This window comes from Wolffia australiana, chromosome 16 (assembly GCF_029677425.1).
Source record: "Wolffia australiana isolate 7733 chromosome 16, ASM2967742v1".
Taxonomy (NCBI): domain Eukaryota; kingdom Viridiplantae; phylum Streptophyta; class Magnoliopsida; order Alismatales; family Araceae; genus Wolffia; species Wolffia australiana.
The window spans coordinates 6,312,793-6,326,526 of NC_135850.1; the positions used below are offsets into that span (position 1 = coordinate 6,312,793).

Consider the following 13,734-nt stretch of genomic DNA (forward strand, 5'->3'; position numbering starts at 1 on the left):
ACGTCTCTCGGCCCGTCACACATCTAAAGTGTTTGGAAAAATTCTTCACGATATCGACACATATTAGGAACCGACATGTTCCAGGATGGGACATCAAGGACGTGACGGCACAGATGACGATGGTGCCGGACTACATAGTGATGTATACTTCATCACGTCTCCTGGCCCGTCACACATCCATAATGTTTGAAAAAAATCTTCACATTAGTGTCACAAGTCACATGTAGGGAACGACATGTCTGGGATGGGACGTCTAGGACACGATGACTATGATGACGGACCAAACAGTGATGCATATTTCGTCGTGTCTCCTGGCCTGTCACACATCCATGGTGTTTGGAAAAATTCTTCACGATAGCAACACACGTTAGTGATCGACACACCCGGGACAGGATGTCCAGGACGTGGAGGGATGGATGTGTTGGGTTCTATAGGCCTTGACATGGATGAATAAATGAAAACGGTTTGGAGCAGAAGACTTGAACGGATCAAATGGCATCAACAAAAACATTCAAACAACATACCTTTACACGAATCTCATTTGTGATTTCTTCGATCCTGGAACGAGACGACTCTAGCTGCTCACGTGTGCAGCCTCTAGACGTATCCACGTAATCCTCGGCACGTTGAATCTCCTCCTCATTGACCAGCCCCCTTCAATCTCCGTCGTCGTCGTTACGTCGTCCCAATCGCATCGGGGATGGAGAGGGGTGTGGGGAGGGTGGAGAAGAAGGGGAAAGGCCCCTGAACAATTCTGACTTGGGTGAATTTTGTTCAGGGCCTTCCCCTATTTTTACTAAGTGGGTATTTTTCATAAAATCCCCAAAACTTAAGTATATCTTCCGACGTCCAAAAGACCATTTGCTTGTGACCCTCTAGGCCCATGTATCAGTCTAGTTAATGACTCTAGTGGCCCAATAACCTTTATTGGCCTTCCAAATTAATTAACTATATCATCATATAGATTAATTAATGTCGGATCGATTTAACCCAATCGATAGGTCGAGACTCCGACACGTGAGGTGCCAAGCTACACCTCTTGTCCTAGAACATACAAAGGAGTGTGTATCGACTCACTCATGGAACCTGTTCGTCATCAGTTACTATGTATGTATAATCCCTCATCCACTTGGCGCACCTTGGACGACTTAGGGTATGGTCAACTGTCAAACCCCAATCGGTCCTCCGAATTAGTATTGATGGATTCAGAAATGATCGGAGAACTCTTCTCCGATATTTCACTACCTTGGCCAAGGACTTCATCGCATCATCTTCCTTGGGTTGTCACCTCTTATACCGAGGGTGGACGATCTCATCTTGACCACTCAATCGCCTTCGTGTACTTCTTGATGCACCCGAACTAAGACTTTTTAGAATCCCATGATTAGAGACTCGTTGGCCATAGTCAAAGTACAACCGTCCGTCCACAAGACGTCTTTGGTGTCTCAGGTCTAAGGACCACTTACACAACCATGACGTGAATCAACCTGATTGACAGTTCGGTATAATACCATTCAGGGATTCGTACGGATCAATTCAGTGAACTCTTTCCACTAAAGAGCACCCACTATCTATCCTTAGTGTCACCACACTAATGGCTACGGGAACGGTCGTACTCATCATATGAGTGAGGTTAGATAGTGCTACTCTATCCAGATACTTTGATGTCCTTCTCGCATATCCTTCGAGTTGGAATGTTAAGAATACATGCTTAAAGACTAGTGATCTCCGTATTATAATCTCATCATAATTCACTAAGTCCGATCATGTATTCATGGACTTCATTGTACGCATCACACGTGCACTATAATGAATATTTTATATTAATGAACATGGAATGAGATGTGGAATGTGTGATTGGCTTGCTGGCCACATATATTTCTATCAGGATAACCATGGTGGCACAATACACAGTGACGTATATTTCTTTACGTCTCCTATCCCATCACAAGTCTATAGTGTCTGAAGAAATCCGTCACAATAGAGTCATACGAAGGGGTCGGCACTCCAGGATGGGACAACCAGGATGTGATTGGATGGATGATGATGGCAAGGAACGAAATGGTGATGTATATGTCACTTCTCCCATCTCGTCACACATCCATAGCGTTTGAAACAATCTATCACAGTAGCACCACACGTCACAAGCCCTTATGCGTTCCTACATGATATTTGTAAACCATACATATGGATTGCTCTATTCCTTTGACTTAAGTTAAAGTCTATTATCTTTATTTTATAACTGGAGTTCATTGGGGGATACTTTTTATTTTAATTATTCAAAGAAAATTCAATTTTTTTGATCAGTCTAGAGAAAGTTATTGCTCTGAATTGATGTTGTTAGTCCTAAGAAGTGTCCATAAGTAATTTTTTTTCATTTAGGTTTTCTAAAAAAATCATCTTTTCTGCATAAATATTGGTATAGTACTACATTTATGACATTAGATCATTGATCTAACTACTTGAATAGTAGTTTACTCAAATAGTCAGATGTCATTTAAAATCTAAAATATGGGAATAACACAAAGGGAAACATGATAGATATGTTTATCAATCCATGCATTTAAGATGATTTAAACTTTCTAAGTCATGAATCTATTGTGCTATTGACTGAATTCTTTTAGTGTTATTGAATTTTATATTAATATTATTTTACACAAGTTATAGAGATTTTTTAGTAATGTTATTTTACACAAGTTATAGAGATTTCGTACTCTAAGCAATGTTCGGTATGTCCCTGACCTAAAGAGAAATCTAATCTCTCTTAGTTTGTTGGAATCTCAGGGCTGCCGATTTGCTGGAGAAAATGGTGTCCTCAAAGTGAGCAAAGGCTCTTTGGTAATTATAAAAGGCCATCGAAGAGCAGCAAATATGTATTATCTTGAAGGTAATACAGTTATTGGTGATGCTGCGGTTGTGAAATCAACAAAATCAACTGAAGATGTCACAAAGTTATGGCATATGCGGCTTGGTCATATGAGCGAGCAAGGGATGGAAGAATTATGCAAAAGAGGACTACTTGACGGTATGAATTCTAGCAACCTAGAATTTTGTGAACATTGTTTGTATGGAAAACATGTTCGTTTTAGTTTTCCAGTGGGCAAACATAAATCTACTGGACCTCTTGATTATGTTCATTCAGACATTCAGTCAAGTACCCCATCCCTTGGAGGAGCTTCATATATGTTGACATTTATTGATGATCATTCTAGAAAGGTATGGGCTTATTTCTTGAAGAATAAATCTGAGACATTTGATCGTTTTAAAGAATGGAAAATTATGGTGGAGAAGCAAACTGGTCAGTCTGTTAAAGTTCTTCGAACCGATAATGGGATGGAATTTTGCTCAAAATTATTTCAGGACTTCTGCAAATCTGAGGGCATTCTAGGACATCTCACAGTCCGACACACGCCATAGCAGAATGGTGTAGCAGAACGAATGAATCGTACAATTCTAGAGAAAGTTCGTTGCTTGCTATCGAATGCATCTCTACCAAAGCAGTTTTGGGCCGAAGCTGCAAATATGGCAGTCTATTTGATTAATAGATCGCCGTCTCTTGCCATCGGAAAGAAAACCGCTCAAGAAGTCTGGACAGGTTCCCCTTGTGATTATCCTGCTTGATTTCTATAAAGTCATTTTGAAAAGGGCCAAAGAGTAATGGCAGTTTTGGCTTCAAAGGAGCATTTTTTGGCTCTATCCACTAATTGGTAACATTTCTCCTAACAAGTAACATAAAATTCAAACTATGCAGCCCTCAACAACTGAGAAAATAGGAAGAAATGACAATTAAAAAAATTATAAAGTGACGTTGTGGCACTGTAGTGAACATTCATTATGGTTACATATTATCTTCTTCCTTTTATCTCATAATAATGTATTTAATTACATATATATGTTATGTTTAAGTTCATTGAAATACATCAGTATTCAATATCATTCTTGTGAGATGTTTATAATTAAGTTCTTTTTTTTTGGAAGAGTCCACTTTATTCCATTCAGTTAAATAGCATATTTCAAGGAAAAAACAACTCAACCGAATGTGAGAGTGCTACTCCATTCAGTAATAAAGACACTAGCCCAGATTTTGCGAATCAATTCTATTTAAAAGTTCTTCACTGCTCTCAATTCCTATTTGGCCATCATCAAGAAAGGTGACCCTTTGTCAGCTTTTCTCATTAATGTAGTCTATTTTGAGTCATACAGACCACCACCTGTATAATGAAGTCATTGAATACATATGATGACATAGTGAATTATGAAGAAATCACGATAAGATGATCATTAGTCTCGGAATATGTATTATTAATCTTCATAGTCAATTGGTGCTCAACATGGACATCAAACTATCCTATGGCCACTAGTATAGACACACTAAGAACGATGGGTACTCTTTACGGAAAGAGTTCATTAAATTGATGTGTACGAATCTCACAAATGGCATTATACCTAAATGCCAATCAGGTTTATTAATGCCATAGCCGTGTAAGTGCTCCTTTGACTTAAGACACCAAAGACATTGTGAATTTGACTAACAAATTCCTAATAATGGAGTCAAATTAGTCTTAACTTAGATATACATGAAGTAATAGAAATGATTGAGTGATCAACTACATCATCTGCCCTTAGTATTAAAGATGATGTTCTTCAATAAGTCCCCCTAGGCATCTGTATTAAATGGAATGATGGTTTTATAGTTCATGGTTTATTTGGATATATTAGTGGTTTATTGTGTTATTAAAGTAATAATCTATTTTTGAAAATTTTACTTTTTTTATTAAAGAAAAAGCTAATTATTCATAAAGAAAAACCTTTACAAGTAAGCTTATATCTTTATGGATATACTTGATACTTGTAGGGGTACATTTTTTTAGAATGATACTCTAATTTTCCCAATTTTCTGGCATTTTATGAAACTATATAACGTTCATTTCTAAAAGAAAAGATTTTAACAAACTAGATAAATATAATTTTTGCTTTATTTAAAATTTTACGAGGTTTTTAAATTTTTTTGCTCTTCCCAAATTTTATTTCCACGTTGACAGTCTGACGCGTAGATCCAGTGAGAGAGAAATATTCAAACAGTTGAGAATGGCTTAACTTAAAATTGCAATATCTAATTATTTGCAAGTAGTTTCTTCAACACCAAAACTCACCGACCATTCTCAAATCACTCCCCAATGTATTTAATTAGAAATATTTAATATTTCCCATTAGTAAATTCTACCGAATTCCAAAATTTATTCTTAAATATTGAATAAATTATTTTAACTATGATGAATATTTTCTGTGCTTCCTAAAATTATTATGAGTTAATTTTCATTAGTTTGATTTTTTAAAGTTCAACTAATTCATACAATAAACATAAAAATATAAGTTTAAGTTAAATATTACTCTTTCGATACTTGTTCCCAATGGATTCCTCCCATAATCATTTTATTCGTGTAAAACTAATATGTGTATAAACCATAACCTTTAAATAAAAAAATTTAATTCCAGTTTATATTTTTCATAGGTGTATCTTGTCCCCTTGTGATCTGGAAACTTAATAGTGGATCTTATTAATTCAATATATAATTAATTAATCTATATATTTTTATAATTAATAAGGTTGCCGAATAAATATTATTGGGTCATTAAAGTTAGTTATTAGACTGATCAATGGCCGTGGAGGATTACACACAGGATATTTAGATGTTAGTGGATACAAGTATAAATAAATACATGTAAAAAAATATAAAATAAGTATAAATAAGGGGGGACCCAAGTTAGGTGCCCATTCTGGCCTGATATTTGTGCTCCCCAAACCATGAAAGCCCCTAAACTCATCCCTCTCGTGTGACTTGATAATGAGAAGATCGACAACATCTTCATGGAGAGACGAATACTTTCAAGAGGAGATCCATCATTGCATCAATCACATTGATGTGTTCAGCGGCTGGGTACATGAAAGGCTTGAAGAAACTCTTCCATAGAGAAACCTTAAATGTCATTTTTATGTTAAGATGATGTTATAGGTTTCTCAGTTCGCCATTATGTATGCAAGTAAAAATTGTTATGGTACAAAAATTTTCATTATATGATTAATCTAAATACTTATCTAATTGTTGTCCCAAATAATCATCTGTGAATCTAAATATGTAAATTACACAGAGATAACTTCAGTTAAAGGGTAATAGGCGGAGGAAAACTTAACGAATATGTTCACAAGTTAATGAATTTAAAATGTATTTAAATATATAAATGATGAGTCTATCAAATTAGTAATTTAATTCATTCCATATTATCAAATTTTACATAAATATTATTTTTTTGAACGGTCCCCATGGATGAAAAACATATTAAATTTACGTATAATCAATCTCTTTGGTCCTCTCATATTTATCAATCTTTTTATTTTCCTAAAATTTTTAAAAAAATTCATGTGGATGATAATACCTTATATCCCTAAATCATATAACCTAATTCTTAATTTTGTTAATTTTGTTAAGTACCTTATATCCCTAATTTTGTTAAGCTCTCTGTAAAGTCCAGAATCTCCTCCCTTGTTTTTTTCCTGATCCCAAATATTTTCATCCCAAACCTAGAAAAATAATAAACTGAACACATATATTCCCATGGATCAACTCTTTTTTTCATCTACTTTATCTAATTAAGGTGAAAGTATTTTGAAATTTTCATCTGAATCAAAACATCTAAAAACGCCTAATTTTGGATGTCATGAGATATGGCTTTAGAATCATATTCACGGAAACTATATGAGAAAAACATGTGAGAATGTAGAACACATACCTTATAAATGTGAGAATGTTTCTTGTTGTTTAATCTATTCCACAAGTATGCAAATTGACCTCCATTCAATGGCCCGAAGGTAGTAATCAAGCTTGATTGTTTTAGAATGATCACATCGGTGTTGACCATTGAATAATAGTATCAAACACAACATGTATTAAAAATAAAATAATATTTTCATAAATGAACCCATGATAAGCTTCTTCCAACTCTGCCTATCTTCAAAAATGGTTGGTAGGTCAGACCATATTGACCCGATTTTACAAAGGTCTCTAGCATATCTTTAAAAATGGGCAAGGATGGATGCACCTAGCTCACAACAATGTTGAAGACCACTTAACTGGCCTTGTCATTCCATTAAACCCATTGAGGATGAATGGAGGGTTACAGCCACATAGAGGGCCAAAGCAAGGGAGATAAATGTGTCTAGAATATTATCAAATCTTTAGGTAGTGATAGCTTGGGCTTGAGGTGGAGCCAAAGTTTGAGATAGAGATAGTTACTTATACCCAATGACCCACACAATGGCAGAGTCACATCAGGATGACAGGGCATCTCAACCCATTCTGTAAACCCAAAACTGGGATGTTGTCAGTATCTTGTTCAACTATACAATATTTTTCCTTGGGTATCCTAATTTTGTCAGCTATTAAAATATAGTTAATTTATTTCAGGGTGGATAAAAGCAATATGATGCCAGAATTAATTTCCAAGTAACATATCTAGCAATCTGAAGCCAAGCAACATGACATCCTTTATTCATGATCTTGATTTATGCTCTTCAATTTAGGCCATCAGATCACCAGTTAAAATAGTTATGGTTATTTTTGTGCAATCATAATTTCAATTAAATTTTCAATTTATTGAATTTTATTGTTTGAACATTAATTATTTCCCATTTAGGGCTATTGAATTTGAAACATTTAATGCTAAAATGTTATCTTTTTATATCTTACATTAAATCCATTAAAATCCATTAAAATATATCTAAATATTTAAACACCACAAACTATTTTTATGTAAATTTAAGTAATTTATATGTAGATAAATATATCAAAATTCATTAAAAAGTCACGTTAGGCATAAATATTTTAAGAATTTAAAAGTTCATTTAAATGAAGACAATGAAAAACATGTATACATATTTATGCCTAACGTGACTTTTTAATGAATTTTGATATATTTATCTACATATAATTACATGTATGCATATTTTTTAATATATTATGTTTCATTTGTAACACAAGTCAAATAGATAATGATGTTTACATGTGAATTAATTTTATCATATTTAAGTTTTTAAGATACGTCCTTACATCTCATGTAAAATTTCTCATGTTCCCAATTCCAGTAATCACCTAACATATCGTACAACATAACCATTAATTTGGTTCCTATTTAACTTGGAGGAACTTTAGTCTCAAATCCTTTGCCACTGTATAATTTAGTTTCAATATATTTATTTATAATATATTAATTAAACCGAAATTATTTTTATGATTTATAATTTTACTTTTAAATAGATAACTTGTTATTTTTTATTTTTATTATTTTTTATTTTAATTTTTTTTTTATTATTATTTTTAAATATATAGTCTTAAACAGAAACCTCAGTGAAGGAAGTTGAATCAAATAGGAGGAAATCTGCTTTTCTTGTCTTAAGTTTTCTTCTTCCTCAGCGCCTTAGCCATAAGCATCCCACATCAACAGTGTAAGTACGAACAGCCTCAGACCAATGCAGGAGTTACAGAAAAAAAATTGCATCCTAAAAAGGTTGACAAATGGTCAATTCAGTAAGTCTTACAGCCCCAATGCTTAGATGATGTCTACACTTGTGAGATCTAGTGCATACTTTTGCACTTATAGAAGCAATAGTAATGTTTATGGTATTCTCAGCCATCATTGTCTTCACCTCCAATGTGCAGGCCTCCATAGTGAAGTCTTTAAAATGGTCCTTTTACTTTCTTATACCAAACAGTTTACGTTCTTCAGAAGGTGAGTCCTCTCACTTTTCTCAAGAGGTGATGATGTTCTTCATTTCATATCTCGGAGTACGACATTTTGTTATCTATCTTGATCAACAGTCTATCGTTCCTTCTAGTTATCCATCGATTAGTCTCAATGACCATTCAAAATGATTTGTTGAAAACTCAATTCCAACTCAATATCTAAAAACCTAGTATCTAAATGAGAATTTCTAGAATGGCCAAATCAATTATTTACCTTCTACCTTACTAATTATCTATCTGCCAGGCGCATTTTTGAGTTGTTCTCGACTGGAACTCGATGACATATATATAGAAAACATAAACACAGAAAGTGGGTAAAGCCTCTTGCACTAAATGATATAAAGCATCAGCATCAAGTTAGAAATAGTTCTCGTTGAATATTTTATAATTTTTTCACTAAAGCTGATAATCGACAAAAAAAATATTAAACCATTACCGTTGGAATTCATCCGAGTCATCAATTAGCGGATAAATAACCGAAACATTGCTTCACAGAATCTGCCTTCATCGATGGTCAAAAGGCAGACATAAAGAGAATGTATCAAAATTTTGATCATGTGCATATAAGGAAAAGGCAGAGATGTGTAATTTGATCCTGAACAATTCATAAGAGGATGATGTCTGGTTGAACGATTACTTTAACCTGTTCATCTCTTTCAATGCGCACTGGACTAACTTATCTCCGAGGTCATCCCACTAGCAATCAGGGCTCCTGCAACACCTCCAAAAGCGAGGAAGCCGTTCAATGAGCCCCTTGAATCGCTTCTGCCATCCCCAAAGAAAATAAATGTTAAACTAAGATATCAACTATAGAGATGGGTGCATAAGACATTATCTTGCTATAGAGATGAAGAACGATGGACTTACCCAGCTGAAGGAGCGAACTCTGCTTTGCTGGAGCAACGTCTCTCCTTCATCCTCTGCTGCACTCTTCACCTCTCCTGCGCCACCTCCACAACAGTGGATTCTTTTCATCCATGACTGTAGCCTTATCCCTGTCTGAGCTTGACACAGTTAAACATATGATTCTTCAAATCTAACTGTATAAATCATCTTGTAGAAAAATATAAAATATGTTTAACCTGAGTCCATCAAATCTTTGTATTTGATAATACACTGTTGAGTTTGGGTATAGTCTAATATAGAGTTGATAACACATACCCTGGACTATTTCTTGTTTTTTAAGTCAGCAAGTTCCAGAATACCTTATCTTGGAGCAATGGGAACTCCAAAAGTAAACATTCACTAGTGACTCAAGGACTGGGCCCATATAAAGGCAAGAGGAGAAACCTTGTCCTTTTTAGTCCTTTCTAAATTTTAGCATAATTGTATTTAAGATAGAATTAGCCTCTGCAAATTAGATAACCACATAATTGTATATCGGATAGACTTAGCCTCTACACCTAAAATTTCGGCACTCGACGGGAATGGAGATTCGACCTGATCAGTTGGTTCTTGATCTCAGATGAATTAGGAATCGTGATAAGAGCAATCAATCGTTTATGCCTATTTAAAGGCCAATTTAAAGGTCGTCCATTATAAGAGCAATCAATGTCATTCCTATGAAGAGAACGAAAGAAGAGAAGAAGATTTGGAGAAAAACACAAGAACTTCCACTGACGAAGAAAGATATTCAGGTAGAAAGATACTGTGCAGTGCAGGTCTTCTACAGCTGATGATCCTTGATCTGATCGTGATTTTAAGAGTAGATCTCAAATCAGAGCAGGTTACTGATTGTAAGAGCAATCACTGCAGTTTGGCAACACCCATCAAGGCAATCACTGATCTGATCCACGAAGCCTAATCTAGATCCCATAATTTACACGAGTAAATCACTTCAGTGAGGATAAACATTATTCTCCATGCCGTAATTCAAACTCAACACAGGATCCCATAATTTTTCACGAGTTAATCACTTCAGTGTTAATAAACATTATTCCCCATGACGAAATTCAAACTCAACACAGGATCCCATAATTTTTCACGAGTAAATCACTTCAGTGATGATAAACATGCCGTAATTCAAACTCAACACAGGATCCCATAATTTTTCACGAGTAAATCACTTCAGTGATTATAAACATGCCGTAATTCAAACTCAACACAGGATCCCATAATTTTTCACAAGTTGATCACTTCAGTGATTATAAACATTATTCTCCATGCCGTAATTCAAACTCAACTCACCTGAGCCACCGAATTCATCTTCTTCTTGGTGATCTGATCTTGATCTCCACCCTTCTGTCGAAGTTGTCTGCAGTAAGAGAGGAGCGCTGCTCGCCGGTCGCCGTTTGGAGGAACGACAGATCTGGAGAGCGCTGTTCGAACGCAAGAACGAAGCGGATGATCTCGCGGACATGGCCGCCGCGGTAGCTCTTCGTAGACGCTGATCAGCACTTCGCGCCTTGAACGTAGGTCAGTTTTTTCTCCCTTCGCTGTCATCTTCATCTTGAACGCTCGATTCGTAAACTGCATACATACGAGTACGTTTCTTGCACTCGGAGGCTTTAGAGCTCGTGAATTTGTAAGTTAGTGGTTCTTGAAACGCTTGAACTCTTCCATGCACCGTCGAATAACGTAACTCCACGGCCACACTGGAACAAGTGCACGCCCGTGCAAGTAGCTCGATTTTGAAGATGAATGCCTGACATACGACCGGTTCTCTCTCTCTCTCTCTCTCTCTCTCTCTCTCTCTCTCTCTCTCTCTCTCTCTCTCTCGCTCTCTCTCTCTCCCTCTCTCTCTCTCTCCCTCTCTCTCCCTCTCTCTCTCTTCATTTCTTTTTCTCTCTCTTCATCCCTCTCTCTCTCTTCCTCCCTCTCTCTATCTCTCTTTTCTCTCTCCCTCTCTCTCTCTCTCTTACGCGTCGGGGATCGGATCGGATCGGATCGTTCGAATCTTGATTAACAGATTCGAACGAACACAAGCCGATTCTAACGATTTGTTCGAATCTTTCGATCGAACAAACCCTTTGTTCGTGTTCGATCGAAAGTTTCGAACGAACAAATTGGGTTGTTCGTGTTCGATTGACATTTGTTTGACCTTGTTCGAACAACTTCGAACAATTTCGAACAAATGGCCATAGGCGCCAGCGACAGTCTCTGGCCGACGTTGGAGGTGGCTGGATGGTCGCTGGCTGGTGCTGGCCGGCGCTGGCGGCCGCTTGCTGGCGTTGGCGGCCGCTGGCCGGCGCTGGCAGCCGCTAGCGGCAGATGAATGGTCGCTGGCTGGCTCTGGGCAGACGCTGGCCGGCGCTGGGCGCAGCTGGCCAGCGTTGGCGGCCGCTGGCGCCGCCGGATTCGAACATTCGATTCGATCCGATTCGAACAACGTGTTCGAATCGGATCTTATTCGAACATTCGATCCAAACAGCCACCTTGTTCGAACAATCCGATCCGAACATATGCTCAGATCGGGTTTGGATTGGATTTGAATGGGGCAGATCGGTGTTCGGATTCAATCGTTCTAATGCCCGATCCGATCGAACATTCGAACGATCTGTCTGAATCCCCGAAGCCTACTCTCTCTCTCTCTCTTCCTCCCTCTCTCTCTCTCTCCCTGTCTCCCTCCCTCTCTCTCTCCCTCCCTCCCTCTCTCTCTCTCTCTTCCTCCCTCTCTATCTCCCTGTCTCCCTCCCTCTCTCTCTCTCTTTTTCTCTCTCTCCCTCCCTCTCTCTCTTTCTTTCTCTCTCTATCCCTCTCTCTCTCTCACTCCCTCTCTCTTTCTCTCTCTCTCTCTTCCTCCCTCTCTCTTTCTTTCTCTCTCTCTCCCTCTCTCTCCCTCCCTCTCTCTCTCTCTCTCTCCCTCCCTCTCTCTCTCTCTCTCTCTCCCTCCCTCTCTCTCTCTCTCTTTCTCTCTCTCTCCCTCTCTCTTTCTTTCTCTCTCTATCCCTCTCTCTCTTTCTCTCTCCCTCCCTCTCTCTTTCTCTCTCTCCCTCCCTCTCTCTATCCCTCTCTCTCTTTCTCTCTCTCTATCCCTCTCTCTCTCTTTCTCTCTCTCCTCCCTCTCTCGATCTCTTTCTCTCCCCCTATCACTCCCCGCTCTCTCCCACTCTCTCTCTTTCCCTCTCTCTCTCTTCCCCATCTCTCTCCCACTCTCTCTCTCCCTCTCTCATTCTCTTTCTTTCTCTCTTTCTATATATCAATATCCCTCTTTATCTCTATCTCTCTCTCTCTCTCTTTTTCTCTCTCTTCCCCTCCACTCTCTTTTTCCCTCCCTCCCTCTCCCTCACACTCTCTCCCCTCAACAATTCTGGATTTTTCAGAATTTTTAGATTAAAAGGGTTTCTGCTTGATCAAAACATAGTTTACATTTCTAAAAAAACCCAGACTCAAGGTTAACTGGGACTCTACCCAGCAGAACATACTACCCTACATGATCAAGTGACCAGGCCAAGGGGCTCCAAAGGAGACCCCAATGGGGTAACATGCCATAATATATGTCTTGATGGAAATATATGTGGCCATCAAGCCAATCACACATTCCACATCTCATTCCATGTACATTGATATAACATATTCATTGTAGTGTACATGCGATGCTTATAATGAAGTCTGTGAATACATGATCGGACTCAGTGAATTATGATGAGATTGTTAAGCATGTCTTCTAAACATTCCTATTCGAAGGATATGCAAGAAGGACATCGAAGTATCCGGCTAGAATAGCACTATCTAGCCTCACTCATATGATGAGTATGGCCGGTCTCGTAGCCATTAGTGTGGAGACACTAAGGATAGATAGTGGGTGCTCTTTAGTGGAAATAGTTTACTGAATTGATCCGTACAAATCCCTCAATGGTATTATACTGAACTGTCAATCAGATTGATTCACGTCACTATTGTGCAAGTGGTCCTTAGAGCTGAGACGCCAAAGATGTCTTGTGGACGGACGGCTGTACTTTGGCTGTGGCCAACGAGTCTCTAATCATGGGATTCT

At 37.6% G+C, this 13,734-nt stretch overlaps 1 protein-coding gene across 2 annotated transcripts; it reads right to left on the bottom strand.

Moving 5' to 3' along the window:
- Window positions 1-9,259: 9,259 nt before the first annotated feature.
- LOC144713970 (uncharacterized) lies at window positions 9,260-11,370 on the bottom strand. 2 transcript variants are annotated; one of them, XM_078588710.1, is made up of 3 exons: window positions 10,986-11,370; window positions 9,666-9,793; window positions 9,260-9,563 (listed from the first exon to the last, which is right to left on the bottom strand). In XM_078588710.1, exons 1-3 carry the CDS (start codon window positions 11,155-11,157, stop codon window positions 9,495-9,497), a joined length of 369 nt encoding a protein of 122 aa, XP_078444836.1. In that variant the 5' UTR covers window positions 11,158-11,370; the 3' UTR covers window positions 9,260-9,494. The 2 variants fall into 2 exon arrangements, with proteins under 2 accessions (XP_078444836.1, XP_078444835.1); XM_078588709.1 differs by having other exon boundaries at window positions 9,666-9,797.
- Between the last annotated feature and the right edge of the window lie 2,364 nt (window positions 11,371-13,734).